The 27,253-nt window shown below is 37.6% G+C and overlaps 2 protein-coding genes and 1 long non-coding RNA gene across 17 annotated transcripts in view; 2 read left to right on the top strand and 1 right to left on the bottom strand.

Annotated features, from left to right (window-relative positions):
* The first annotated feature begins 60 nt into the window (after positions 1-60).
* Positions 61-15,193, top strand: Epg5 (ectopic P-granules autophagy protein 5). Of its 2 annotated transcripts, none has more exons than XM_086969574.1 (9): positions 61-476; positions 4,677-5,081; positions 5,260-5,413; positions 5,928-6,068; positions 6,313-6,474; positions 7,087-7,322; positions 7,671-7,875; positions 8,022-14,064; positions 14,289-15,193. In XM_086969574.1, the coding sequence occupies exons 1-9, from the start codon at positions 341-343 to the stop codon at positions 14,469-14,471; spliced, it is 7,665 nt and encodes a 2,554-aa protein (XP_086825700.1). In that variant the 5' UTR covers positions 61-340; the 3' UTR covers positions 14,472-15,193. The 2 variants fall into 2 exon arrangements, with proteins under 2 accessions (XP_086825700.1, XP_022694122.1); XM_022838387.2 differs by having other exon boundaries at positions 7,611-7,875.
* LOC111263379 (DGAT1/2-independent enzyme synthesizing storage lipids) overlaps positions 15,181-27,253 on the bottom strand; it is a 16,477-nt gene continuing 4,404 nt past the window's right edge. For 2 of the 13 annotated variants that reach the window (XM_022838396.2, XM_022838401.2), the window contains 10 exons: positions 24,518-24,604; positions 24,068-24,207; positions 23,489-23,660; positions 22,414-22,601; positions 21,745-21,863; positions 19,800-19,918; positions 18,903-18,978; positions 18,619-18,682; positions 17,704-17,854; positions 17,170-17,582 (listed from right to left, as the gene is read on the bottom strand). In XM_022838396.2, the coding sequence (XP_022694131.1) occupies positions 17,497-17,582; positions 17,704-17,854; positions 18,619-18,682; positions 18,903-18,978; positions 19,800-19,918; positions 21,745-21,863; positions 22,414-22,601; positions 23,489-23,660; positions 24,068-24,187 (1,095 nt within the window). In that variant the 5' untranslated portion in view covers positions 24,188-24,207; positions 24,518-24,604 and the 3' untranslated portion in view covers positions 17,170-17,496. Of the gene's footprint in view, positions 16,182-16,778; positions 16,904-17,169; positions 17,583-17,703; positions 17,855-18,618; positions 18,683-18,902; positions 18,979-19,799; positions 19,919-21,744; positions 21,864-22,413; positions 22,602-23,488; positions 23,661-24,067; positions 24,211-24,466; positions 24,605-25,020; positions 25,344-27,253 lie in introns of those variants that run through there. The other 11 variants (XM_022838402.2, XM_022838403.2, XM_022838404.2 and 8 more) reach the window with 11 other exon arrangements.
* LOC111263380 (uncharacterized) overlaps positions 25,408-27,253 on the top strand; it is a 17,400-nt gene continuing 15,554 nt past the window's right edge. For both annotated transcript variants that reach the window (XR_002682185.2, XR_015312282.1), the window contains exon 1: positions 25,408-25,717. This is a non-coding gene — a long non-coding RNA (uncharacterized LOC111263380). The remainder of the gene's footprint in view (positions 25,718-27,253) is intronic.

The following is a 27,253-nucleotide window of genomic DNA, read 5'->3' as shown; positions in this document are numbered from 1 at the left end:
ACATCCGGGTGCAATAGGGTAACAAATAAATTAGCATGCACCATCTCATTGAAAAAGCCTCTTGCATATGGCTTAAACGGACGTCTGCTTGCGCAGCATATATTCAGTCTTCATCTAGTGTAGCTTTTTTGACCAAATGTTTTTGTTTGGGTTGCGTTGAAAATCGCAGGATAAAAAAGGGCATGAAGTGCGATGTGCTCAGGAGGTGTAGACAAACTGGTTGTGGATAATATGTAGTGAGTCGTACAAGATTGTGTTCATTAATATCTATCGTTGGTACCAGAATACCAGAAGAGCAAGTAACTGAGAGTAGAAGGTGTTCTTGGCTAATTTGTCCGCAATGGAAGTCGTATGCAAAAAAAAACATGAGAAGAATGCTTCGAAGGTGAAACTCAGCGACAGAACAACAAAGGAGCAGTTAGCCACATTACCAGAAATCGTTCTGGAGGGCGAACACCCTGCCGAGCAACCAACTAGTAAGTCTTCGCTTATCAAGCTGACAGCAATCACGTAGCTAAAGAACCTGCCTGTCACCTGATGAACGAAACCTAGCAAAATACAAACGTGTGTCATCAGTACTCGCGCCCGAAAACTGAATGTTTAGTTCTTTATTAAACTCTATAATGGCTAACATTACAGTATTTGCTAAATTCAATACATTTCACTACAAGATTCGACATTGTCCGAAAGAAGTTATTATTATTTTATGCATCTAAAGTCTAACCACATTGAACAATTTAGACCTACATTGGTCGCATTCAATTGGCCACAATAATTTGATGGTCGGGCCAAGTCTCTGTCTACAAGTGATATACATTTTTTTCTACGCAGAATTGAAAAGACTTGAGTACATTGCTTCCTTATTTTTTACAAAACACATAACACATACTATTCGTCCTATGAAATATATCGGCTGGTGGACGACAAAATATTGTGTTGCCTTACGCTTTTTTCATATAGACATATGTACAGATTACAAATTCAAATTTGCGGACCTCTGTTTGATTGCACTGTCGATGTTAGCTACGGAGAGAATCCTAGTTACGGAAAGAAAGTTGTCCAGTTGTGTTGATGAAATGAAACATCAAGTAGCACTGTGGTAGAAAAAGCAGCAAGGGGTCCAAGTGACCGGACTGCTATGTGGACGACCTCTTTCCGTAAAGTTGTTTGCCTGACTTAGACTTAAGTATTACTTATATTTTAATTGCAGGCCTACTGGCACCGTACCGCATACGCTGTCGAACAAATTTACTTCTTTCGCATAACTTTTTGCAGATTAGTTGTTATGAAACATACATGCTTTTGAGGGATAGTCTATACCACCACGTACGCATTACGCCTGGGTAGAGTCAACAATCTGTGTTTAATATACGGCACAGCATAGCACCTATTGTAAATAGTCAGTCCATTAATTCAGATTTAGAATCTGGATTAAACCCAATTGTGGCAAAGTAAATTACCTGAGCTTCCTATTAACGTCTATCAGGAGAAAAACGAATTAAGAATCAACCCGCCTCGTTCCTGATCGAAGGATATGTACAATTTGGGTATTTGAGCATTTGGTAATGGTGTGGTTAAAAATAGTCGATTCAGGTAGCGTTTGAAGTATAATAATAAATTAAATTATGTCATACTAACCAGATAATACCACATTTCAATTTTTTCCTGGTTCCTTTGATAGAGAATGTTAGTACTAGCACTGTTATCATGCTGCAAATAAGCATCATTACGCCGTATGTCTAGAGAAAGTGGAGATGTATAAGAACAAGTATGAGTGTAATGGTCTTCAAAAAATTGTCCGTACAGTTACATATTTATGTTGGCGTCGTCAATATCATGTTTTTGAAAGCAAGTCGGATACCAGCAAAATATAATCGTCACTGGCTCACAATTGTGCTTTATGATGTCAGAATAAGTAGTAGTCGAGTCAATCACAAAAAATCGTTTAATTGTACAGAACAACCTGTATCTTACTAGATTTTGAACAATAAACTGTTGCTACCTGCGTATTTATTAGTTGTAGATGAGGTACTGGAAAAAAAGGAGATCCCAAATGTGTAATACAAATTATATACTTGAGTCATATAGGTCATATTCATGTCATGTTTTTCTACTTAAATGTGAGCCGATAGAAACTCATTTGCATTCTACTGCCCATCCAAAGTATGGGTTCAGATGATTGATAACCATGGTTTATTCTATGACATATAAGGAGCTGGCGCTGTTTGTCTCATAACTTGAATATGGTCTTGCCTATTTCTTGTAAGCTGTTCTGTGTGCAGTAATTTCTTAACACAACTTAGTCGCTGTTTAGCAAGCACGTCTATATACGCACTGAATTATTAAGCCGTTTACATCGCACACGCTTCACCTCAAACAATGTAGAACTCAAAAAAATCGCCGTGATATGGATAAGTTGTTTCCATTCCAAGATCGTCGATAAAGATTGTGAACGTGACAACTCTAACTGTAGAAATGGGAACCTAGTGGCATTGTATGTGCATTTGTTCAACCACAACAGCCCTTTAGGTATACTTTGAACAGTAAAGCTGTAATCACTTATTTATTATCACTCAGTATGCCTTGTGTTTGTTATATTTGGTGCTATAAATGAATGTCGTTTCCTCTTGTAGAGCATTTTGAAGCATTCACCTTGGTGAGAACTAAGTTCTTCGCCTCTACCAATCAAAACAGAAATTTTATTCTAAACGTGATTAGTACTGGTTATATCCAATTTGCCATCGCTATTGAAATTCGTAACTGTTATTCCTTACTGGAAGACCAAAAATTCAATCCCCGTTTCCTATAAGTATAAAAACTGTTTTTGAGTTAACATTAGTAACTGCTATATCCAGCTTGCCATCGTTATTTATATCGATCAGTATCACTTTTATTGAGTTGCCGCTTATGCTATAGGCAACGGTTCGCCCAAGAGTGCCATTACCATTGCCCATAAGTACAGAAACTGTACTGTAGAGACTTTATAACTGTATTTTCTTAAAAACAAGCGGTAGAGGTCGCCCTGTCTTTTACACCTTGTTTCTACAGATGTCATAATTATTGAAGATATATCTGGTTTCGTATCGGTCTTGATACTCTTCTTGGTATTTATAAAGCAGGACAGGCCATTTTACTAACCTAATCCAGAAGTGCTTATGGACCTTAAGGTGTTTTTAGGGCCGTGCCAACCGAATCGTCGTGGTCGGATATACATTGGGAAGTATTTTAAAACTAGCGTCACTAAAAACAATAATGTGTTTATCTAACGTCCGAAAGTATTTACCACTATTATTTTAGTCCCAGCATGCACGTTTCTACTGCCTATTGATGAATAATAGGTTAATACATTTATTTAGACCTAAAAGATTACCTTTTTTCTTATTTACGTACTTATTCCTGCCTAATAAGTTGTTTTAGTTTCTATTAGTTTATTAATTTTATACAAATACATATGTAATTTTATTTGCATAACTATATTATTGTAAATATGCCATTAGATCCTCCTTGCATAACTGACATTTTCTCAGATTACATACGATACGTTCGCATGTATTTATATAATTAAACTTGCATTTTTTGCATAATTACTCGAAACATAATATATCTCGATTGTATGAGCAACGTTTTATGTTCACAGCTTATGAGCAACATTATATGTTGGCAGCTGCGAATATAATGAAAGCTAGAGTGCGTCTACTGGTATAATTTTTTTCAAGACTTAAAGCCAGAAAAGGCAAAAAGTAATGTTGCAACCCGCAGATTTAATAAGATCTTTGACTTTTTGTGATTTATGGAGTGACGCATTATCAATAATTACTACCTGACCAGATGTTAAAATTCTTTTACCAAAAAATGCTCAATCCGCATTTCAAAACATGCAGCATTGCAGATGCCATTAAATACTGCTGGAGCTACCGACTTGTTTTTGTTAATCCAGATATTAGTGCGCAAATAGTATTTGCTGCTCTTCTTATATAGCAGCTATGAGGGGTCTCTGTATAAGAATAGCAGTAAATTAATTTTTTATTATCACTAAGTACTTAGAGAATGCTGTACAGTGCGCAAGCATTTCGAATGACATGACAGCATCTACAACGACAGCTAGCACTCTGTATTTCCGTAACTGTGACTTCTGCAATCAAATCTTTTCTGTGTTATGAATATAGGTTTGTGTTGTCCATCGGTGCCGCAGGTTTTCAGATGAATTTCCCCCGTTTTCCTTATTCAATAAAGAGCCCAAACGGCATTAGTCTTGGGGTGACTGCGTTCTTTTTTTGGCAGAATATCACACATCTTTATTCCTTCGGGTCAGCGAAACGATGATACTTGGATACTTGTGCAGCTGTTGTGTTGAGGGGTTTCGTAACAACAAATTATTGGAATAACAGACTCTTACATGGCTTGCTAATGCAATTCATATTTCAAAAATGAATGGGATACTGTTGACTTCATAGTAGTAGAACCTCTAGTTCATAGTAGTAGGGCTTCTTTTAACTTTTTATATAACTCCTGTCTGTTCGTGTATGTGTACATGAATGCTATAATGTTACGGGATTTAGAACATATCGTGAAAGATAGTCCATATTTCGAGGAATGCTGTTTAAGACATCAATAGTGCTATCACCATTATATTGGTAAAAAGGACGTAACCTCTATATTCCCGTGGAATATTATAGGCGAATTTCCAGTGGATGATCGTTTGGGCTATGTCTCAAAAGATGAAGGCACCGCGTCAGAAAAAAGATGTAAAGGGGAAACAGATCCACGCAATAACGACACCTACGCACCACAATTCGAAAACGTGAGCGAGTGTGCAAAACAGTGTACTCTCAAAGAACCTAATCACCTTTTACAGACAGAGAAAGCGTCCGGTGATTCGCAGGTTTCCTACAAGGCTGCGGAAATGGAAAATGAGTCAGTTAAGGTTGAAAAAATGGCTGTTTCCGTAGACGATGCAGCAAACCATGTGGAGGAACCTGTCCCATTTGAGGTCGAGCAACATGGACAGACGCTTACTAGCATTAAAGACGGCAGACTATATCCCACACTAGACTCTATACCACGCGGAATACAGTGCACAGGTAAAGATGTAAAATCCTCGATGTGGTTTTGAACTAAGCTAAAACTATGAGTCTATTTCGATAATGCGCTCTTACGCTTATTATTACAAGAGTAGCATAAAGATATAAAGAATATGAAGCATTAGTTTTATCTGATCCTTGTGTAATACATCTATACTAATTTTAGTAAGCTTTACAGCCCCTCCTTGTGAAGAGGATGGTACCGATCGTCAGTACAATGTTACGCAGCCATCTGCTCCAAACTTATCAACGGACTCGAGCGGACCACCTTCTGTGATAAAGATGCCTAACCAAAGAGAGATCATTCTCAGTCAGCGAAAAACACTTACCCGGTAGGATATGGTGTAATTATACAAAATAGGGAGCACGATACAGCTTTCGATTTGCAGTAAACGCTTATGTTTTCTGCTTTCGTTACATTTAAATGTGCTTTGTTGCTATACGCCCCTATAAATTATGCCAGGACAAGATGCCACCAGTTTTAAAGAAAGCGTTCTGTGACCATTGACGGCAAAAGGCACGTAGGCACCTCTTTCCCATGACGGAAAATATAGTTTGCCATATTACGTCATGTGTATTTTATACAACTGACGACAAAAGAGGTATCGGTTTTTTATACTTTTAAGATTACGGATTTAATCAATGAACCTTAGCCGCTGTGGCCTAGACATATCCGGCAATTATCTCTCATTTTGAACGTTAATATCAGTACATCTTTGGTTGCACTCCGTATAGCTGTTTTGCATTCTACGTGGGCTGGGTCGAAAAGATCGTAATTACTACTTTCGTACATATTGCTTGTAGGACCGTATGTGAGCGAATATGTATTTGGTTCATATTTGATAGGGTTTATCCAGAGCTGGACCTGAAAAAGCTTTCGGTGCTTCCCATGAGCGAGGCTGAGATGCTACGTTTAAATCAAGGAGTTCTCCTGCAACAACGAGAGCGCCTGGAGGATACTTTCATTGAGATGTACTCTGAAGAAAGGTTTACAATTTCAAATTTTGAAACTGTTATCGTTCAGCATCAGATTTGTGAGCAATGTTATGAAGTGAAGACTGTTTTATAAGGCATAAAGTGTGAAATCCAGTTTTAATATGTCGCCCTTCGTCATATTTGTCTTGCTTGTGTATGCATGCATAAAGCTATCTAAAACGCCAGTACCGACAGATTTACTTCTCTAATTAGCTCCTACTACTATTTTTTGCATAATACGATTTTGTCGTTAAAGATTACAGGAACACGAGCTATTCAAACTTCTGTCGGAGTATTATGCTGAAAAGAGTGCTTTGTCCGCTTGCTCTCACCAACTAGATGAGCTGATTGTAAAAGCTCAGGAGCTTCGTGATCATGTTTGGAGCATGGGACGTGGACAAGTTTCCGCTTATGACAGGTAACAAACTCATTGAGGTTCAAACGATACCTTTAATAACGCAACGGATTACTCATAGATATGCACCACAAGTTAACTCAAATCTGCTATCCTTCTACGCGCCTATGACGGGGTATCTAATTTTGCAATAGCAAAATCTCCCCATCATTCATTAACTGAAGTGACACCTAGTTGATTGTCAGAACTAATACTAAGTATATGTGGGTTTTGATGAAATTGGTACGTGAATATGTTAGCTTCAAATGTTTATTCAGTTGACCAAATTCAAGGGTTTCGAACAAGCTGCAAGGTAGCTTGGGCTAAATAGGCCAATGCCCATTGGTGTAGGCCCAGTGACATGAAGTAAAAATGTATATATGTATTATACAAAACAAAAATCAGCTCTCAGCCTGTTAACAAACTTATGAGTTTTTTTGTGTCGTTCTATTCATGTAAAGATAACAAGTGTAAAATACCAGGCATTGAATTAGTATGCTGTTAATTCGAAAGCACATCAGCTTAATTATTATTACAATTACTATATAGATAAAAACCTTCTTTGGCTTTATCCAAGTTCGATGGAAGATAACTAGAATCAAACTGTACTCATCCCTGTTTACGAAATTGTTGCAGATGTGGTGACAATTCTCGGGTCGAGAAGAGCCACGAGTATGAAATAGCTAATTATGAACGTCACCAGGCTGCCCGATTCAGGGATACACTTCGACAATTAGGAGGTTTGCTGCGCGCAGAGTTTGCTAGTCGCAATCATTCGGCTCAAGTTTTGAAGATACAGATAGAGCAGGTTCTCAATAAAGGGCTTTTTCCATTTCAGACAATCCCCAAAACTGCTCCGATTCCTAGGATCGGTAGGTTCAATTAAATTGATGTCTAGCTACCACGCTTTAATTGGGCTGTTGATCAAATCACTGTAAGCACACATTATTTTCAGCGTGGCATATAACAGCGAGAGTCATTTTTTTAAATAACATTTGATGACATGACTCACTTATCGAGGCTTCACTTCAGTAATGTAATACTATCAAATAATGTCGTGAAAGATTTTACGGCTACATTGTTTTTCAGCGAAACTGGATATATAATCCGTAACAAGGAAGATGAACCTAATTTTATGGGTTGATTACTATTTCTTCTAGATCTCAGTCATAACTTATCAGGGAAGTGTTCATGTACCCATGAGATCTTCATGTACCCAGGTGAACATCGTTGGAGTCGTGAACAGGAGTCAACTAAAGAGTCCCTACGTGTAACGATCTCGATACTGTTTTGCTTCACCCGTCGGCCTTTTGAAGACGCGGAATACATTAAGGAAGTGCGGCAATGGCTTCGTTCGTCTATTGCCGTTCTACTTCGTGTAGCCGCACTGGAGGACCACTTCTTTATACTTTCCCACATCCTAAGGTAATCTTAGAATTAGCTTCAACTTAAAGATTACATTTGGAAGTAACTAGAGCTATTATAGTGATAATTTGATGTATATAGACATTCCGAAAACGTGTTCGATCAGCAGTAACTAAGGGATCTGGCCCTTTTGTGCAAATTAATAGGTGTCCGGCAGGAATCTCTAAGTGGGCAGTAGATTTGATTCAGATGCCCCCCAGTGATGCTTGGACCCAACAGGAAGAGTGGATTAACAACAATTTCCAACCAGGACAAGTCTTCGATTACCCAATGCTTGCTTTAAATCTCATTTGTAGCCCTGTGAAACAGCGCGAGGTGTTCCTTCGTAAATTCAAGACCGTGGTCGATGAAAGTCCAGCAGATACGTGGTGCATTGTGGACGGTGATGGAGAGAACGGAGCATCTGGGGAACCCATTTTTTTCCAATGGGCTGAACAAGATATAGTAGACCTCCTCAATCAGATCCCGTTCCGTGAGATATTCAAATATATACTGTTAGCTGATGAAGTCTATGACATTGACCGTACTACAGCAAAACATATGCTTAAACTGATTTCGTTTTCAACACACTTGGTGTACACGCTACGCGTTGGATTGCGCACGTACCACTCTAGGCGCTACCGCAATCTGACCAAGCGAATCAGTCGACTCATACGTCATTGCGTTGAATACATATCGGATCATTGGGAGGCGTTCCGTGCGGCAAATCCTAGCGCGACCGAACTAACGCGCATTCAAGTTGAGTACGACCAGTTTTTGTTGCGAGCAGTAAACTCCATATTTTTTTCAGAATCATTGGGAGCATGGCAGTTCATGGCCGTCCTACCATATCAGAACGTGTCACACGGTATCATCTGGCAACTTCTCTGGCTTTTACATAACAATTACCGCGAAGAAGTACAATTGGTGGATATGCGTGTTCACGAAATCGCTAAGCAGCTCCAGTCACCTGCCAGACTTGAGGAGAAGATTGAGAACATGCTCGAAGAAGAGGTCTTTTATCTTCTAACAACGTTTGCAAATATGGCCATCTCCCGACAGGAAGCCAATCGGGCCTTTATTCATACCGTTGCTGTCGAAGTGTTTAACATAACGTACATACACGAAAAATTAAGAGAGGTACATTCAAAAGTTGGAAGGGACTTGCTGTCTCGACTGGTTACGAAGCACCCTTTTGTTGTATCGGTGCTGCTTGATCAGATTCATCAAAACATGAGCAAGGTGGGTAACATGGCATGTTATCTTTTTAGCGGGTTCGAACTCACCCGTTGGATCCCAGAAGACGAGGACTTAGATATACTCTACGGATTTCTTGTAGAGAACGATCTTGTGAGTTCTCAAAATTCATTAGCGCGATTAGTTCTCCAGAATATGAATTATGGATATGATGAAAATACTGGCAATCTGTTTCTTCCGCAACATAATCATCAAAAAATAGCTCTAATTATTTTGGCAGCATACAAAGCGCACTACCTACCGTTTGACAAAACGGGATATGCGTACAAACAGTTCAAATACATATCGGACTATGCACTTGGCACAAAACAGCCAGCTACTCCTGACAGCTTCATCCAGTACCTGTGGGACTTGTTACTACAATTACACCTACATCTACTAGATTATCCACACCACGCGCAGCGGAAGCTGATTACCGATGACGAACCGCCAATAGGGGTTGCGCTTTCACTTGACAGTGTCAGCTGGTTGGAACCTTTGCGGGTCGGAGTATCAGAAGGACTCCCGCCTGCACTTTACATTGCGCTGATGATGTGCTCCATGGGCCATTATAGAGAGGAAATTGTAACAAGAGGTGTATCCTTTATCGTAGACCTGGTTAATAAAGATCAGTTCAGAGCAGCCATAGAGTCCATTCACCGAATTACAGCTGTATTTATTTGCAAGTCCGAACTGTTAGTAACCCATGTGAAGTTCTTACAGGCCATGGAAACCATTATTCAGGCCGACAATACTTATTCAGCAATAGTTAAGAACCTCGTGGTCAGCAGCTTTCCTGGAGATATCCTGAGTCAACTTGGGCGGATCATCATACTTCAAGTACGTAAAGCAAAAGCCTGGAGTTTACAAACAAAATGCGTACTTATGTGGCTGCAAATTCTATTTAATTTGCCTGAAATGTCCGTTAAGCGAGGTACTAAGGCTAAAGCACGTGAAAGTGTATATTTCCTTTTGGACATTTTGGTACAACTGGCATACCAGGAGGTTGGTTGTATTGAGAAAGTATTCTTATTTTTACAAGACTCATTATCCAGCGTAGTTTCGTCCAATGTTGCGTATGAATCAATGGTTCGATCGGTGATGAGCTATGTGTGGTGGGGCTCAGGATCGTCATGGCCAATCCTTGTAGCACTTTCTTCTGTTAAACAATTTCCCTGGTTTGCCTGGGCAGGCCTTGTAGCTGAGGGCAGAGTAGAGTTGAACTGCAGGCCATGGAAACAACTTATTAAGGAAATGGCTGCTAATACTAAATTAACGACCGAGGCAGCGTTAAAGCTAGTATCAAGTTCGATGAAAAATGTACCCAGCCAAGAATTTATACTCGTCTATCGATGGGCACAGCAAGCTCTTGAAACCGAAATGAATCATCCCGCTTTACCTCTCATTTGGCAACAATTTTTTCAGCTGTACCTTCAAAGAGCTCCAACTGGATGTTGTGTTGGTTTACGGCTGTTTGAAGGAACCACCTATCATCCAGTGCTCAAACAGCTTAAAAGGCGTTTGAATGAACTTACAGGGCATTACCACAGGCGTTACTGTGATCTGGCTAAAAACCTTCAGGAGCAACCACTGTCAGATCATACAAAAAAGACAGGTCGTGCCCTCGCACAGATGAACGAACTATGCCAGCTGTTTGGCAAGCTTCAGAAATATTTCAGATCTTTATACTTGTGGTTGGAAGAGCCTCGAATCCATGACCCTAACGTGACATTGCTAGCTCTACCTCCTCAATATAATTCAGAGCTGCTGCAGATTTTGCTTTGCAACAGGGCTGGCTTGTGGACAGATCTGGTTCACCAAGAACTTATTGAAGAATGCCTAGATAAGTTATCCGAAAAAAAGAACGCTTTCAAAGTGAAACAACAATTACAATCAACTCAGATTGAACAAACAGTTGAACAAAAAATCCTGCATAGGTTACGATGCTACGACGATACTCAAGGAGCGCCTCCGTTACCCATTATAAAACTTGCTATCCCCGAAGTTACTGAACAGGTGCTTCTGCGTGGAGAAAAACTTTTACAAAACGCAAGGTCGGAACTAAAGACAATCATGGGGCATGCGAGGGCATTTAATGCTCAAAGTATCCACCTTAGTAACCTTGACGAAAATATCGACGATTACCTGAAGAAGCTTTATACCAATGAGGATCGCTCTATTGAGTTTTATATGGCATGTGCGCTTGGCCCCAAATGTAAGCAGCATGCCCGACTTGTATTCAGGTTCCACGAGGCAACAAAGAACAAGGTTGTTAGTAATAATGTGGTCGAAAATCGCAACGAATGGACAACAATCATTTGTGACTTACGGAGCCCTCCTTCAACCGGCGTTATCAACGCATGCGCTTTCGTCGAATCCGTTATTACAAAGCTGGTTAATTTCCTTCAGCTACAGCCGATTACTGGGTTGCACCTTCGTAAAACAGGTGGCAAGTTGTTTGCCGAATTGGTGTCATTCATGAATAAAGATTGTCTGGAACACACCCCTACCCGCCAGTTTTTGACACAGTGTCTAGAAGTTCTTGGTCAGGCTGTCGTACGACCTGACCCTACACAAACGCGGCCACTTCTTGATCTAATTCTACGAAACCCGCATCTCGTCTCATATCTTTCGCCTTACTTCGCTCCTGCGGTATGTGAACCATCTCGCTACGCGGAAATGTACAACGTGTTATGCTACAACTTGGGACCTGCGTTATATGAAACGCAATTTATTCTCCTTAGTAAGTTCGATGTTGGCTCCTACCTGCGAACGACACCGACGACCGCGCTAGACCGACAGAACTTGATTGGAACCCTGAAAGCGGCATTGCAGAGTATAGGTCGAAAGAGCAAGTTAGAGCCACTGTTATCCAAGATTGAGGCTCTTTATCTAAATCAAATGCAGACACTGCTGGCAGTCAATGACTTCGAGCATTATTTCCAAATTTTCAACATGCTGCTCAACGGAGTCCGTCTCAACAATATACCTTTGGAAACATTTACAACATTTTTCAAGGCGCTTGGTTATGAGAGCATTACGCAAGGGGACCTACCCGTGATTTGTGGAGCGCCTGGTGCGAGTCGCGTAGAAGAAAGCATAAAAATGATGTCCGACTTCTTCAAAGATTTTCGCAACAAAGAGGCTTCAGCGCCGAGAAAAGGATTATATTGTTTGTGTGATTATTATCTCAGCTCTTTGGCCCCACTTTACACGCTCATGGGAACGTTGTACATCGTTCAAAAAGGTCAGTCCATGAGCCAAAACATGCCAAGTGCTTCTGACATAGATCACACATTGCAGGCGATCTTTGATCTCTATGAACCCTGGTTAGGCGTAGTGCAAGAGGGTAAAAAGTACTGTCTGCCTTGGCTACCGGGAGAGAAACAAAAAATCGCGGTTATGTTACAGAGCTATGTCCAATTATTGGGAGTAGTGCAAACGGTTCTCTCTAGAATTCAATCCTCCGTCTTTCATTCTCTGTGGCAACGCTATTTCATAAGCTATGTTTGGAATGCTACCCCAAACTACATAACGACCTTCTATTATGAAAAGATACTATCCCTTCCATGGGAAGCTTTTGTCCCGAATGTGCAAGACCTCCGTTTAATGACCAAAGTTCTAGAACCCGAATACGTTAATCATTTGCCTTTTTTAATTCAGATACTTTTACGACTTGATTGGACGTATCTGCTTAGTGATTTAGCTATTAAATGGGATCATACCGCCCGCACAGAAGCATACTCACGTTTTGTTGAGCTTCTTTTGAAAACCGGTTGGGATAAGACTGTGACAGCTTCCGGACGCACGCGTGACCTTTGCCACAGCTTGGCCGAGCTTGACTGGAGCTGCGTGCCTGGGAAATTATTAAAGGATCTTATGCTTTTTTTTGAAACGAAATGTGATCCATTATGTGTTTTACTACCAGATGACAACTCTCAGGATGACGTTTTGTTGAGTTTCATGCAAAATATCGCCTGTCTTAGGACAGTTAATGCCTCTTGCTCAACACTCGAAAAACAAGCAGCTTATTTTGCTATGACCGCCAGACTGGTGCGCAGGTGCGCCGAAACTCCCGGAACCAGGAATCTAGTCAAAAATCGCCAGTGTGTGTCTCAGTTTATGCCGAAGCATATGACTTACGTGACTAGCCTGATTAACTCTAAACAGCCTGATTTCAATGATCAAAGCCTCACACTCATAAAAGATGTGTTTTCGGTGTTAGACATTGTCGATAGTTTTGAATGGACTAATGTGTTGACGGATGGACTTGTTTTGTGGATCAGTGCAAATCCTGGATCTGACTTGATCTTATCGTGTATATCGGTAGCCGCTTCCCTGTCCAATCAGCAGGCTGTACCACACATAGTAGAAGCTTGCATTGCTGCCTACTCAAAGTCTGAACTTGAAATTTTTTCCTCTGATGGTGGCTGGAGCACGATGTTAACAGCCCTGAGATTTCCCGGTCCAAAAATTGATGAATTATTAAAAGCAGCCGTGGAAAGTAGTTCATTTCTAACCTTATACGCATACGTGCTCCACAAGCTGCGCTACTGTGGTTCTTTAGAGAATGAACTGACACTCCTGGGTCGAATCGTCGATTGGGTAGTAGAGTCCATTCCAGTCAATGAAGAAGCCGAGCCCAAAATCCTATTGTTATGGGACAAGCTACTTGTCCTGAGTATTCGTCAGTTAGAATACGGGGGTGATGTGCGCATCGTATTCAGGCATCTACAAAGGTTCGTGGGGAGTCTTCTGCAAGCAGGGGAGGACAAAGTTTCGAGCGGCTTGTTAGGTGCAATAGGCTTCGGGCGACGTTCGCCTTTATCAATAAAGTTTCGTTTCAACAGCCGGTTGATTGCAGCTATCGTTGCACAACACCTTACCGAAGACGGACTTGTCATGCTCCAAGCAAGACAAAATGCAGCGGGCGAGCACAAACCGCATCGTTTTGCCAGCGAAGCACTGGCTAAGGTAAAATGATTTGTTCTATATTATTATTATATCTTCTCTCTTATCTTAATTCAAGCTATGAAATTTAAGGCACTGATACTAACGTTCTTTTCTTATGAATTAATGCATAAATTAACCGTACCCTGAGAGATCAATGCACGAAATGTTAATGTTTTGTTGAATACAGACAACTTGTAGATACTTGCTTACTATTTTGGCGACTAACTCTGTTTTAAAAATTGCAGGTAAGGGCAATGCAGGGCAACAAAGTGTACTCTGATTTACACAATGAACTTGAAGCGGCCCTGAGCTTGGTAAACAGCTGCAGCTCATTGATCGACTCACAAGAGGCTGTTAAACAACTTGTCAATTTTTTCTATCCAACCCTAGCTTATCTGAAAATCCTATTTTTTGGGGTAATGGAGTGATTCATGTGATTTACACCTGCTTGAATATGATACATATGTTAGCTTCACGATTTTCCGAATTGTCATGCGTTTGGCAAGGAAATCTACAGAGAACTTCAAAAACAAAAAAAAAATTGCAAGTCAAATGTTAGGCTTACCAATGTATGTGTGAGATACGTATCAGCGGCTTAGTGGTACAAAAAAATAGAAGATAGCAAAAATATGGAACACAAAATATGATCCGTTCTCCAAAGCTCATGTTCCCGTTCAGTGTAGGGGTAATGGGAAAGTCCAGTTGAAAAAATTTTGTTGTTAATCTGTCACTGGGCAGGGCCATAATATAATTGCATAATAATAATTGGCTGAGCGAATACGTATTATTTACCGTTGTTTGAAGCCATATAGGAAAAAGTATTACTATTATTTTAATTATATTTAAGAAAGCAGCTGATGATGATGCCAATGTATATAAGCTTATTAAATAGAAACAATGATAAAAGTACGAAAGATATGTTAGCACCTTTAAATAATTAAACATTTAAACCATGGATATTAAGTTTATCTCCTATTACGCACATGTGAATAAGCTAGGCTCGTTCAACACAAATACTATTCCCTTATACTATTGTTTTAGAGCTCAGCACCACTGAAAAATGTTAAAAAATGTATGGCTGTCACCACAACGAAGCTACGTTCTGTGTATTTCGTACCTAATTAATAAAAGTGAAGCTCCTCCGAAAATATGTTCTTAGTTTTATTTTCTTTTTACTCTTTACCCCAGTCACCTCTAAATATATTACAGATACAAAAATAACGCCAACAAACTGAGATTATCGACACTTTTTAGACAAAATAGTTAATAACAATAATAATCTTAATTGGACACCTTTCATATGATTAAGGTTTCGTGAATTGCATTACATATAGACAGACTAGCAATAAGTTGCGAGGATTCCGCTTAGCATCCTTAATGCATCACATATTGTCAATTACCGACACAGAAATGTATATTTTGATTACTGCAGTTCTTCCATGTACCGGTCGGTGGTTGATACAGGCGGACAGCAGTTACGACGCATAAAATCCCTTTTCTAATGTTTTCTGGGAAGAAAATTCTCCATTTTCTAAATTATCCTCACCTCTATACATTACGGGCGCACGCCGTAGGTAATAAAAAAAATAAACCAGTGGTAATTCAAACATGTATAAAGCATATAATGTTCAACAACATGTTTGCATAACTTTCTCGTGACATACAATTTGCAAATTACGTAATATAATCTATTTACGCCTTTATCCCCCTAGTCACAGGCTTGACTCGCACAAGCAGCCAGCTAGTAGACAAGTTCCATCTATCCATCCATTGCTATGCAACAAAAACATCGTACTTCTTGAAAAATGTTATAACATCTATTGATTTTTATACCCTCGTTACCTTCGACGGACAGATGTTATGCGTCCTGATGTTATCTTCCAAATCTATTGACTTACGTACCTCCAGCTTATCATAAATACGACAGAAAAGCTGTTTAATTTTGGACTGCACATATTGTACAGTATGACTTACATTAGATACAAAGGAGACGTTTAAAGACGCCATTGACTTGAAAATTATACAGTCACATACGCTCTTTCTGGCTGCACTAGAAAAGGCCTTCGTGGGGTGAAAGGGTTTTGCACACTACGTCAATAGCGGGTGTACTTCAATACCCTGAATCTCGAACCCGTTTCCTAAAAAATTACGATAAATAATAATTTCAGTTAATTGACTTAAAAACCTTTGCTGAGTAGATAAGTAAAATCTGGTTTCTATTATATAAAAACACCCGCGTAAGTAGATTTTCCAAACAGGGAGTTGAATATACCAAGGCTATTTTCTAGTCTCAAAACGAGAAAAAAGAGAAGAATTCCGCTTATATAAGGATTTCTCTATGAGATGATCGATGTAATACTGTCAGATTGCGTGTTAGCACAATTGATCAAGTAACATAGAAGCATAAGGAAATATCAACTGTTGCAATAACCGTAACTCTGCTTCTGTCATGTTGTTGCACTTATTAATTAAGCTCTCTTTACATTTACTTCACTGTTTTGATATATATTAAGTCTAATTTATCTCCAGGAAGGCTAAATATTGAATGAACATTTAATTGACACAATTTTGCGTCAGTTAATGTTTTGTTTTTTTCTATCAAATCAATTTTACTGCCTGCTACTTCAAAATGAAAAGAACTCTAACATTTTAGCCATTCATTTTATAGAGAATTAATTAAACATGATATAAATACTACAGTAGCCGAAATACCAACACGTATTAATAAACAAGCCTTGTATCTAGAACGTAAAAATAATTTGTCTTTATTCTAGACACAATTCTTGCGGACATCTCAAACCGAAACAACACATTTACGATTACTTATCGCGCCACGCACAGTAAATCTTTACCGAAGGTACTGTAAAAAATATATTATCGCAAAAATAATTAAAGGGCAAAAACACATTTAATATATACATTTTTAGACGCCGACATTTCTTAGCTTTTAATCAATATAAAAGTATCCAATAAGATTTCTTAAAACCAACTTTTCTGTTAAAACCATTTTTAAAGTCTCAAACTAGCAAGTAGATAGCACGAAGATACAGTTTCGGTTAGTTTTACACGGTAACAATAGAGTTGCGCTTCGCACAATTAGCTAACTAAGTGTAACACCAGTAAGAGTGCAAACTACAGAAAAATCAGTACTTTATTATCACAAATATAATGTACAGGCTACATTGCATAAGAAGCGCATGATGAGGTTGAAAATAAAAATTTATCCGATGTATGTCTTATGATACATCATAAATACACGCTAATAAATCTGCCCTACCTCTGGAATAAAGTAAAAATTGAAATTTCATTTTGTCCTCATTCGGATTGAAATAAACTGTCAAGCACACAAGCAACAACAATTCTCGGCACAAGTTCAAATCAAGACTACAACCAATCATGTCAAAACAAGAAAAACAATAACAAGGATCTAGAAGTTAGAATTACTAAGTACATTTATAAGAGAGACTGAAAAACAATCAAACAACTTAAACACAAACCTACTTTTCGTTTGTCTCTGACGAAGTGTAACTGCAGTTTCCCTGGTAACACCAAACATTTTTACGTTGTTCTCATTAGTAACGCTTTATATTATGGCAACAGGTATTATTCAGACAACGAAATAAGTTCGAATTTTCGAATATGCTTGTTATCGACACTCACTTATTTCTTCATTGTTGCCATCTGAAATTCGTCGTTTGGTTTTCTGGCCAAGTAGTGTTGGAAGCCAATCGAACCGATCAATGATTCCCTTCAAGATCGATCCTGGGATACGCTGATGCTGCATTATCAAGTCTTCAATCGATAGTTTTGTCTATATTCAATATGATGAAATAAATATAAGCATAGAAGAAGCTGCATGAGAAAATCGTTGATTGCTAACCTATACTATTATCTGGAAATGTTAAATATCTATAGATTAAGATAATGAGCTACTCTATATCCATCGCACAGCCGTATGTTCAATCGCAACGAACGTTACCAACAAGCACAAAATGTGTTCCATAGAGATTCAAATATTCATTTACACATTCCCAAGTTGTATGTATTTTAGTCGATAGTCTGATCGAAGGGGTTTCACCAATTAAAGTAGAACATATCACAATCATAAACGAGAAATACGGTTTTCGCATCTCTATAGTATGATTAGTTTCCCTAAATATATACAACGATTCAGATAAGACGACATAATTTAATGACATTTAACCTTCAGCTTAGGTTAGTTTTGAAGCAGATACTAGGTAAAAAAGAAAAAGCGTTTCTGACGCGAAGCTTAATTTATTGTTACCTTGAGTTTGAAACTACCGTGTTCTTTAGTAGCGTAAATAAAACTCACACAATCCATCGTGTTTTTCAAAAGACCATAAAATGAAAATACAGACCAAATATTAAATAAAAAAAAAGATTCTTTACTAGTTGTACTAAATGTAAAGAATTAATTGATGAGTTGGGTAATTTTTTTTTGCTTTAATATTTGGTACTTTCCTTTGATATGCTTTGCTAATTCGCCATTTAACCTAGTTTCCAATAGCCTAATTACAATATTTACAAGTATGCTGGTTATAAAAGAAATTTTACCTTTTCAGCCAATTTTTCTGGAGTTAGGTTTGAGTCGTATGCGATTGGCTTGCCGACGATCGTTCTGAAAATCAGATATTTGTTTAGTAAATACTGCTAAATAAGTCTAAGTATTTTTTGATTACTTGGCTTTCTATGCTATCGTATATATATATATATATATATATATATATATGATATATATATGCTCCTGCGTACTAAACAAGTTAGCGTCCGGCACTAATCAATTAAGATCAGGAAAGTAAGGCTTGCTGTTTTATCTTCTATTAGAATCTGTCACTTACCTTAACTTAACAGGAAAACCGCCATAAAGTGGAACAAGAGGTAATTTTGTTAATTCGTAAACCTTCAAGAAGAACGCTGAAAACACCGAATATAAAGAACTCTGTTGCAAGACAATGTGCTGATTTAGATTTAAAAAAAATGAATGACAAAGCCACTTTATGCCTTAACCTCATTACAAAATCCACTGCACACTCTTGTAGTGCCTAAATTCTGCGCTGCTGCAAAGGTGCATATGCACATTTTAAATGAACCTACGAACACTAAGTGAAGTAGATTGTTGGTTCTGCTTTGGAAGTTAATAATTCACTACTTCATGTTTACCCGTGATGTATCAGACTTGGTCAACTTTGCGCTACGATCCTTAACTGAAGATTTGAGTGCTTAGAGCTTTCGCATACTTACACGTTTCTCTTTAACTATATTTATTATTAAAGATTAAGGATATATTGGATGAAGTATCATCCGAAAAGTGAATGCACAATATAATAACATGCCGCAAATTGTAAGACTTTTTTAAATGAAAAGACCAAAAACTCCCTTGACCTCTGTCAAAGGAAATTAACTCGTTGAAGTAATTGATACGGGTATATTACAGGTCAACACCCAAGTCTGAGCTAAGGTGGTATGGCAATAGATTATCTTATTAGAAAATGTTTTAATATTGGACCATTTTCATACGTATTAAATAACAATTTGTGAACCTTATGGTTGTTATGAAACTACAATACTTTTCTAGGCACATACCATACACTACTTCATAGCAAAAAAAAAGTATTTGCTCATATACATGCCTTTTGTGAGCAATGGGTACAAGGATAACTCTCACTGAAAATAATCCATTGGGATGCTATACAGAAAGCATGTCGATGTATATGTTATCGTATGTAGAGACTTACCCATAGGGTAAGGAAAAGAGCGGAAAGCTTCTCGGAGATTTTGTGTAAATATCGGTATGATTGGTACTTTCGCTTCAAGAGCTACCTTGGCGAACCCAACTCTCTTTCGCCACAGTAATCTGAAAGACAGTAAAATGGACACCCATTAAACCTATTTATAGTAACTGTAATAATAATGAAAGTTACAAACATACGATATAAAAAAAACAAGCAAAAAATGATACTAGTAGTCTATGAAAAAATTACAAGGTAAAGCTACTTTTTTCCAAAGTACATCTATCACACTCATCTAAACCCATATCTTCTTGCACACTACTACATGCCAATGAGAAAGGATTAGTGCAGGTTAGGATGAATGCCTTCACTGTCCTGGAGGTCTCTCGGCTCTGTGGTCGACCATCCGCCACAATCAATCATTATCCTTTTTGCTTCTCTTTGCACTTGCTCCCTTCTTGCTCCTTCATCTTTTTTGCTTTAGTTTGGCTGTTTTCCTCTGCTGATTTCTGTTGCATCATTTTCTTGTCGACTTCCTCTTTGAACTTCCGGCTGGACATCGAAATTATCGCATGTTTCTTTGCATTACGTCCTTTTCCTCGTGTTTACACTTTTGAGCAATGTGTTAATTTTTTTGGAAAGCGACAGTTGTTATATGCACAACAACTAAAGCCGTCTATGTGAACCTTCTTGTTTGTATCTTTATACCTTGTGTGATTTTGAACTCGCTTCGCAACTTGTTTTTGCGTTCAGGAAAGATTTGCATCTTACAGAATCACTGTTACGGAGGAACCAATCGCAATCTGAGCATCTATTTCAGCGTTTATTTCTTTGAAGATAATCTCTGCAAACGTAATCCTGTTACCAGCTGTGATCTCAGCTGTCTTAATGACCACGTCGCCATTTCTATGATTTCGGATTATTTGCTGTGATTTTTGACAATATTGAAAGTGGCTTCGAAGTACATTCTTGATTCTTAGTCTCACCGTATTTACGTGGGAAATCTTGGCCATTTTCTAGCCTTGATATTGGTTTGGTAACACCTTCAAGTTCTTTCCAGATATATATAGCTAGGTTCTTCTTCTTTAGATATCTTGTTCTTCATCATGACTTTTTCTAAAATTTCAATAAACTTAACAGCAGATTTCTTAGTAATTTCTATGCTTAGTGGTCACCGCATTTTGTATTACTTAAGTATCACCCCTGCTGTGCACGATGGCAATTTCCCCTACCAGCAGGTTTTCTGTAGTTATTGCGGAAGGATATTACACAGTTACTCCAAAAAAGCTTTAATTGTTTTAATCATTTAAAATCAATATATCGTTTGTCTCTCGTGCACCCAAAATGCTTCCTAGCGTTATATGTTTAAATAAATTGTTGTGCCAAGCACCGATACATTTACTTCTATTATGCATGTTACAAGTCAAGCTCCGTATTGCAAACTAAATTCACTAGCCTGTCCAAAACACACTTTTTTTGCACTAATAGATGGTATTCACTTCTGACCGAAATGTTTTTCGATCGTAATAATACATTTTGATCCGGCCGGTAATACGGACCGTCTTATACTCAATTACCTATACATTTCTTTTAAGTAATTAGCATACATTATAATATCAACATTTAAAAACGATTTAGCGCGTTGGTATTTTGATTTTTTGTGCTTTATTTACAATCTATGTCAGTCTCCTTACTTACAAATGCAATTTTGTCAATTTTAGGTATCAAGTGCTATTAGATGGGGACGCCTATCATTTGTGAGTTACTGGAGATGGCTTATTTAGCGAAAGACTAAAGGCCAAGTACACTTTTAAACTCTTGCATCACAAACCGCGTAAAGTTCCGTTTGGCTGTTAGGGAACCATGTGTACTCTATTATGACATAAATATGAAGATTCAAAATTATTAAAACAAAAATAAATTGGTTGTATAAAAATATACAGTCACATACTGATATTTGTGGGTGCCGAACAATGCCTCAAAAACTCCGCCGGGCGATATTGCTAACAGGTTTCCATTATTCAAACTTTCCACGCAGCTGGGAATGGAGCCTGGAGTTATTTTCATTACCTAGTAAAGCAAATGAGCAAAGACATCTCAAAGTAAAGTAAGTTCACATTCACTGCTTTCCTTTGCTTGTAATATAACAACTTCTAGTGGGCCCTTGCTGTATGTCTTTATCCTACTATGAACACCTTGACCGCATATTTAAATTAGCTTATAACTAATTGGGCCTAACTTCATCGGCAAAAATGTCCAAATACTGTATACTGCTTCAAACTATTTAAGAAATGCTTTTTTCTTCAATTGTTTGTCTAATGAACGGATTTGCTGTACCACAAGTATGCATGCTTTACAACATATTCATTAATAGTAACACAGCGTTCACGAATAAAGCAGCGCTTATTTCCTCATTTCCTTATTAGAGAAATTTAAATGCCTTCTGATATTTAGTTTGAATACCTTTTAATTTCAGCAACAAACCTACACGTACAATTCACATACATTTTTACAAGAGTTAATGAAGATTTTCACTTCTGTATCAGCGTGAATTTACCGTTGAGTAGCTTATCTGAGCTGCCTAGACCTGTCATTATTCAGAGTAAAATCTAGTACTCACTTCCATAAGTATGTGAAAGCCGGGCAATTTCTGTAAAAAACGATCCCCAATACCCCATATCAATCTCTGCTTATACAGGTAAACGCCAGATAGAAGATAATAATAATCGATGGGGATTGCTCCGTGGTAGTAGATGAGTAATGCAGGTCCAGTTGATGGAATGTTTTCGAGGCCAAGCATCTCGTAACCTGTGCAAACCGACAAGTAGCAAATAGAGTAAAGTAGTACTGTACAAACTTTACAGAAGTCGTACCTGTTCTAAGAGACTTATTTCTTTGTGTGTTTTAAGCGACAATTTGTCTTTAAAAATTGATATGTGCAGTTTTTTAATATATAGAAAAAAACTTTTTTGTTGCTCGAAAATAACATCGTCACAACAGCGTAGTAGTCTTTTGTTGTACTGTAGCTCATTCATATACAAAAAGACAGTTCCATTTACGTTAGGTTCAAAACGATGAATTTCGATATTAGCTGGTAACCACTCTGCTGGAACCGCAAGGTAGTAATAAGCTCATCGAAAGCCAGAATGGCATATAAGTTTGTTTCCACGCTAAAGCAACTCTCTGTCGTATATTATCACATATATGAACAACAACAACTTTGCCATACACAATTAAGGGAATAATATCTTATAGTCAAGATTATTATTCGCTATAAAATTTTTTCGCTGTTAATTTTTTTTTGGCAGAGGCAGGCAATTTTCTGTGATCATACTCAAACGCCTTACTGTACACCATGTTAATATTCAAGTATACAAAAAACACTTGCAAAAACCAAATGCAGCGCTAGAACAACCAAATACAACCGATACAAACAGATTGAAGACCTTTTTCATTTTAAATATTTTTATTTTTTTACTATAGTAAAGTCTTGATCAAAGGTGTACCGCAACGTACCGAAAGTTTTCGAAAAGAAAACAGTATTTTGTATGTACAAATTTAGCTGTGTAAATGCTCCGCTCTTTTTCAAGGACACCCAGATTTTCAAAATAGAGAACTTTAACACCGTCGAACCGGTATTAAATGTGTGTATATAATCGAGTAGCATGAAGCAGTATCTTTGACTGCACTCTAACCGTGATAGATGCGAGCGTGGCCCCACCATAGGAGCGCAAGAAAAGTGCGAGCTCCGTGCCATATATCCTGTTGGACGTCCTGCCGAATTTTATGCCGAAAGCGATAAAAGTAGAGAATGATGATCGAAATGTATAGAAGAATATAAATCATACCAGGTAGAATAAACGTTATCTAAACAGAGAAGACACAATACAAAGCGTAAACATTAATGCAATTGTCCAAACTTATCAATGTATGAATCCCTTCGATATGTATGTATGAATTTTGAAGGCTCAGATGTTTAGTGACAAAACGCTATGGACTAGTCAACGCCTAAATAAAAAAAGAAATGTAAATAGATGTACCCCTTTTTCCAATAAAAAAAAAGTGAAGGTTTTTGCTTTTAACATTTTTAACAGTCTAGTTTCCTTCGATAAGAAGCCTGCGAATTGCAGCTGAAAATATGAAGACCCTCATTACTCGATAAATTGCTTACACTCTTGTATGTGTTGATTTATTCTACATAGGAATAGCTAAAACAGCATACAGTTGCTCAACTAATTAGCCAAAACTCCTATGCATTTTCCTTAAACACTTACCAACACAGGTTTAAACAGCCACCAAATCCAGGACCAATATTCAACATCAAGCAAGGTCGAAAGATTTGCGTACAATGAGGCAGAGTAGGAAAGCATCGTCGATGTCTCATCCTCCATCATTCTTGTTATTTGGCAGCCTGCTGCTGAAGATAATAAAAATAATTAGACCGCAAAAGCTATATCCGTTATTTGTTTTTTTATTTTAGGTTGCTGCATCTATACACTGTGCAAACGATTACTTTACATGACATCTGGTAAATTAGGCATGCATGAAATTAAATTTTACTATTATTATTATCAAGTAATTACTGCATAAAACTTTAGGTGCATGTCAATATTTTAATCATTTGCAGTTTACGGGCACATTTCGACTAGACTCTCTGTTGAATTCATACATACAGTAATATGATGCAATTCACAAATATGATGATAAATTAAAATGAAACCGACGCCGGTTGCCGTTGAACTTTGCAGATCCAAATATCAAGAAGTGTCCTGGCCGTATCGATTCCGTTTGGACACGTAGGTAGCTTTATCCTATAGGGAAAATATCAGAAGTATTTAAAGATACGCATATGCTAGAAGTTTATTACTTGTATTTTTCGCAGACACTCTGGGGTTTGAAAATGGATTGAGGACATTTACTTGCGCGAGTTGCAACCTATAGGGAAAAATGTCAATGCCATTGGTCCACAAGCCGTACGACAAATAAACTATAAATAAAACAAAGTTTACTTATAAATAGTACATGTTCAAAAATATGATAGAAGCTTAATTTAAGTGATTACTACTACATAATAGCACAATATCAAGTTGAGACTCCTTTCAATAAAAAAAAAAACAATTACTTTATAAATATTTTTTCGTCCCGAAAATTTGTTGAGCCTGATCGAATCATCTTTTGGTGAGGTTTAAATTCACTATCTATTCAGGTCGCTAAAAATGTTATTCACCTTTGGCACATTAATAAATGTAGTGTAAAGATGTTGCCGCGGATCTGTAAAAGTCGCCCAAAGGACAGCCCTTCCCAAGCACAGTCTCTTTACTTTGGCAGCAGCAGCAGCAGCAGCTGGCCTAACCTGCCCAGCAATGCCGCCTTCTGCCAGTTACTAGTTATTACTTTCATCCAGTTGCACTTCAATAACCCCCATCACTAACCAGCAAGTGTTGACACCACGGGTCCAAACAGCACTGTAACGCCTTGCTGTTTACCGCTCTCCACACTATTTCTCTTTTTTTGCTGCCTCTATCAGCTAATGTGTTTATCTTCATTCGTATTGGCAGACCCTCACTGGCTGGTGTTTACCCGATTAAGGCAGCCTGTCTGCTGTAGAGATGCGAAGAAATGGTTTATTGTACTCAAGACCAATCAATTGCGGTTGTATACAAAAAGTTGAAATATGTTGAGCTAGATCGACTATTTGCGCTTAGAATTGCTCGCATGGCGGTGCATACTTCATTACGTTATGCATTATCTGAGGCGCTCTGTTACATTCTTTCTATTAACACGTCGAACTAACAACCTTCTATACTTCTCTAAGGATAATATTTATTTTTAGTGCAATAGATAGAAGACACGCGTGAAGTTGAATTAACTTGTAATAAGCGCTCGAAATAACATTCGAATTATACTAAAGTCAGCTATTTCGGGTTGGTAATGGATTCTAATTTAGTTAATAATTTGAAATTAAATTATTTTATGTTGCAAATTTCAAAATATTGTGTGTGGTGCTTTGAGACATCTTTGACATATCTACATACGCTGTTATTACGTATAAAAATCTTTACTAAAGGTTTGATATATTTTTTTACAGAAGAAGTTTAGCTAAGCACGTCTAAGCAAATCAAAAGGGAACAATAATCATACCGATATTTCCAGTAAAAGAAGATTATTGTAGACCTTCAGAACTAACAAATATAGTTGAACAGAAGTTTTGAAATAATCCGGCAGTTAAACTTCATAAAAACGTGATAAGCTTCGAACTACGATTGTGTTAACTAAAATAATACAAAACGTATCGACTTCCCTCTTTAATTTCTCTCTGTAGTTCAGGTACATCTAGCAGTTTTAATTTGTCTCGACGGTACATTCATAACAATTTCTTGTTCCCTATTATTAGATCATGTGACTCATGGTACAGGGGCCACTAAATTAAGACATTTTGTAACATTTTAAGTCATCGAGCGCCTAACCTAAAGAGACAAGTCTGCTTTAGCTAGATGCTCATTATACTTTAATATTTGTCCATACTGTATCTCTTTAGTTTACAGCGATAGAAGTGCATATCTACTCATGGAAATACTGATCTACTCTTTCTAGAGTAGATCAGTATTAAGGTGTTATCATTAACGCGCGTATCGTGAGTTAATAGAAGCACCTATAATCGCAAATAATTATTATTATTCCGAGCATCGATTTCCATTTTATTTTGCCATAATACTAAGTAAGTAAATAGCACATGCAAACATGCAGAACTTCCTAAAGGTATTTGGTTTAGCCTTTCATTACCTTCAGCACTTCTAGATGGTTGAGGATTTTTGCAATATACAGTCCCAGTGGTATCTGGGATGAGTGGTTCGTGGCTAATATCCAAAAGGTGTTTAAGTGTACATTTTGTTTTGAAAAAGGTAGAACTTTTTGAGCATGAAAATCCTTGTACTTCGACTAACGGAGAATATTTGGAAAGACAGAATGATTTTTGTCGAACTTCGTAAACTATTTTTGTTTAGTTGTATTTTGAATCATTTGTATTGTTACATCTTAACTTTTAATTATATAAGTACTGTAAAAATTTAAAACGTAATTAAATTATTTTTTCTTCACGCCACTTCCTATCGAACATTATAAAGTTTTATTAAAATATAATAAATTAATTACACATTTTACTATTTGTGCTCATATACTACTAATTAGTAATAATAATTACCAAATCTGTATGCCTAAGACATGGATAGATGTAAACAAGCAAACATTTAGAATGCCGTCTTTAACAACTTTATAATATTAAATGCCAATAATAATAATAATAATGTACGTATGTAGATTTATCAAGGTATAGAAAAATATTTGAATTCGAGTCTCGGGGTCCAGTAGACTTAACTCAATTGCCTCATAACAGTCAGTCACGATAGATGCCACGATTAGACAAGCTTGTATAGGTAGTAAGTAGGTAATAATAAGGCGTA

Source organism: Varroa jacobsoni, unplaced genomic scaffold (assembly GCF_002532875.2).
Source record: "Varroa jacobsoni isolate VJ856 unplaced genomic scaffold, vjacob_1.0 scaffold_759, whole genome shotgun sequence".
NCBI classification, from domain to species: Eukaryota; Metazoa; Arthropoda; class Arachnida; order Mesostigmata; family Varroidae; genus Varroa; species Varroa jacobsoni.
This window is presented reverse-complemented; position numbering and strand designations above follow the sequence as displayed.

Coding starts and splice junctions, on each gene's coding strand:
- Epg5 (XM_022838387.2), top strand. CDS start 341: ATGGAAGTCGTATGCAAAAAAAAACATGAGAAGAATGCTTCGAAGGTG. Junction 477..4,676: donor CCCTGCCGAGCAACCAACTA/GTAAGTCTTCGC, acceptor GGAATATTATAG/GCGAATTTCCAGTGGATGAT. Junction 6,069..6,312: donor GAGATGTACTCTGAAGAAAG/GTTTACAATTTC, acceptor TTGTCGTTAAAG/ATTACAGGAACACGAGCTAT.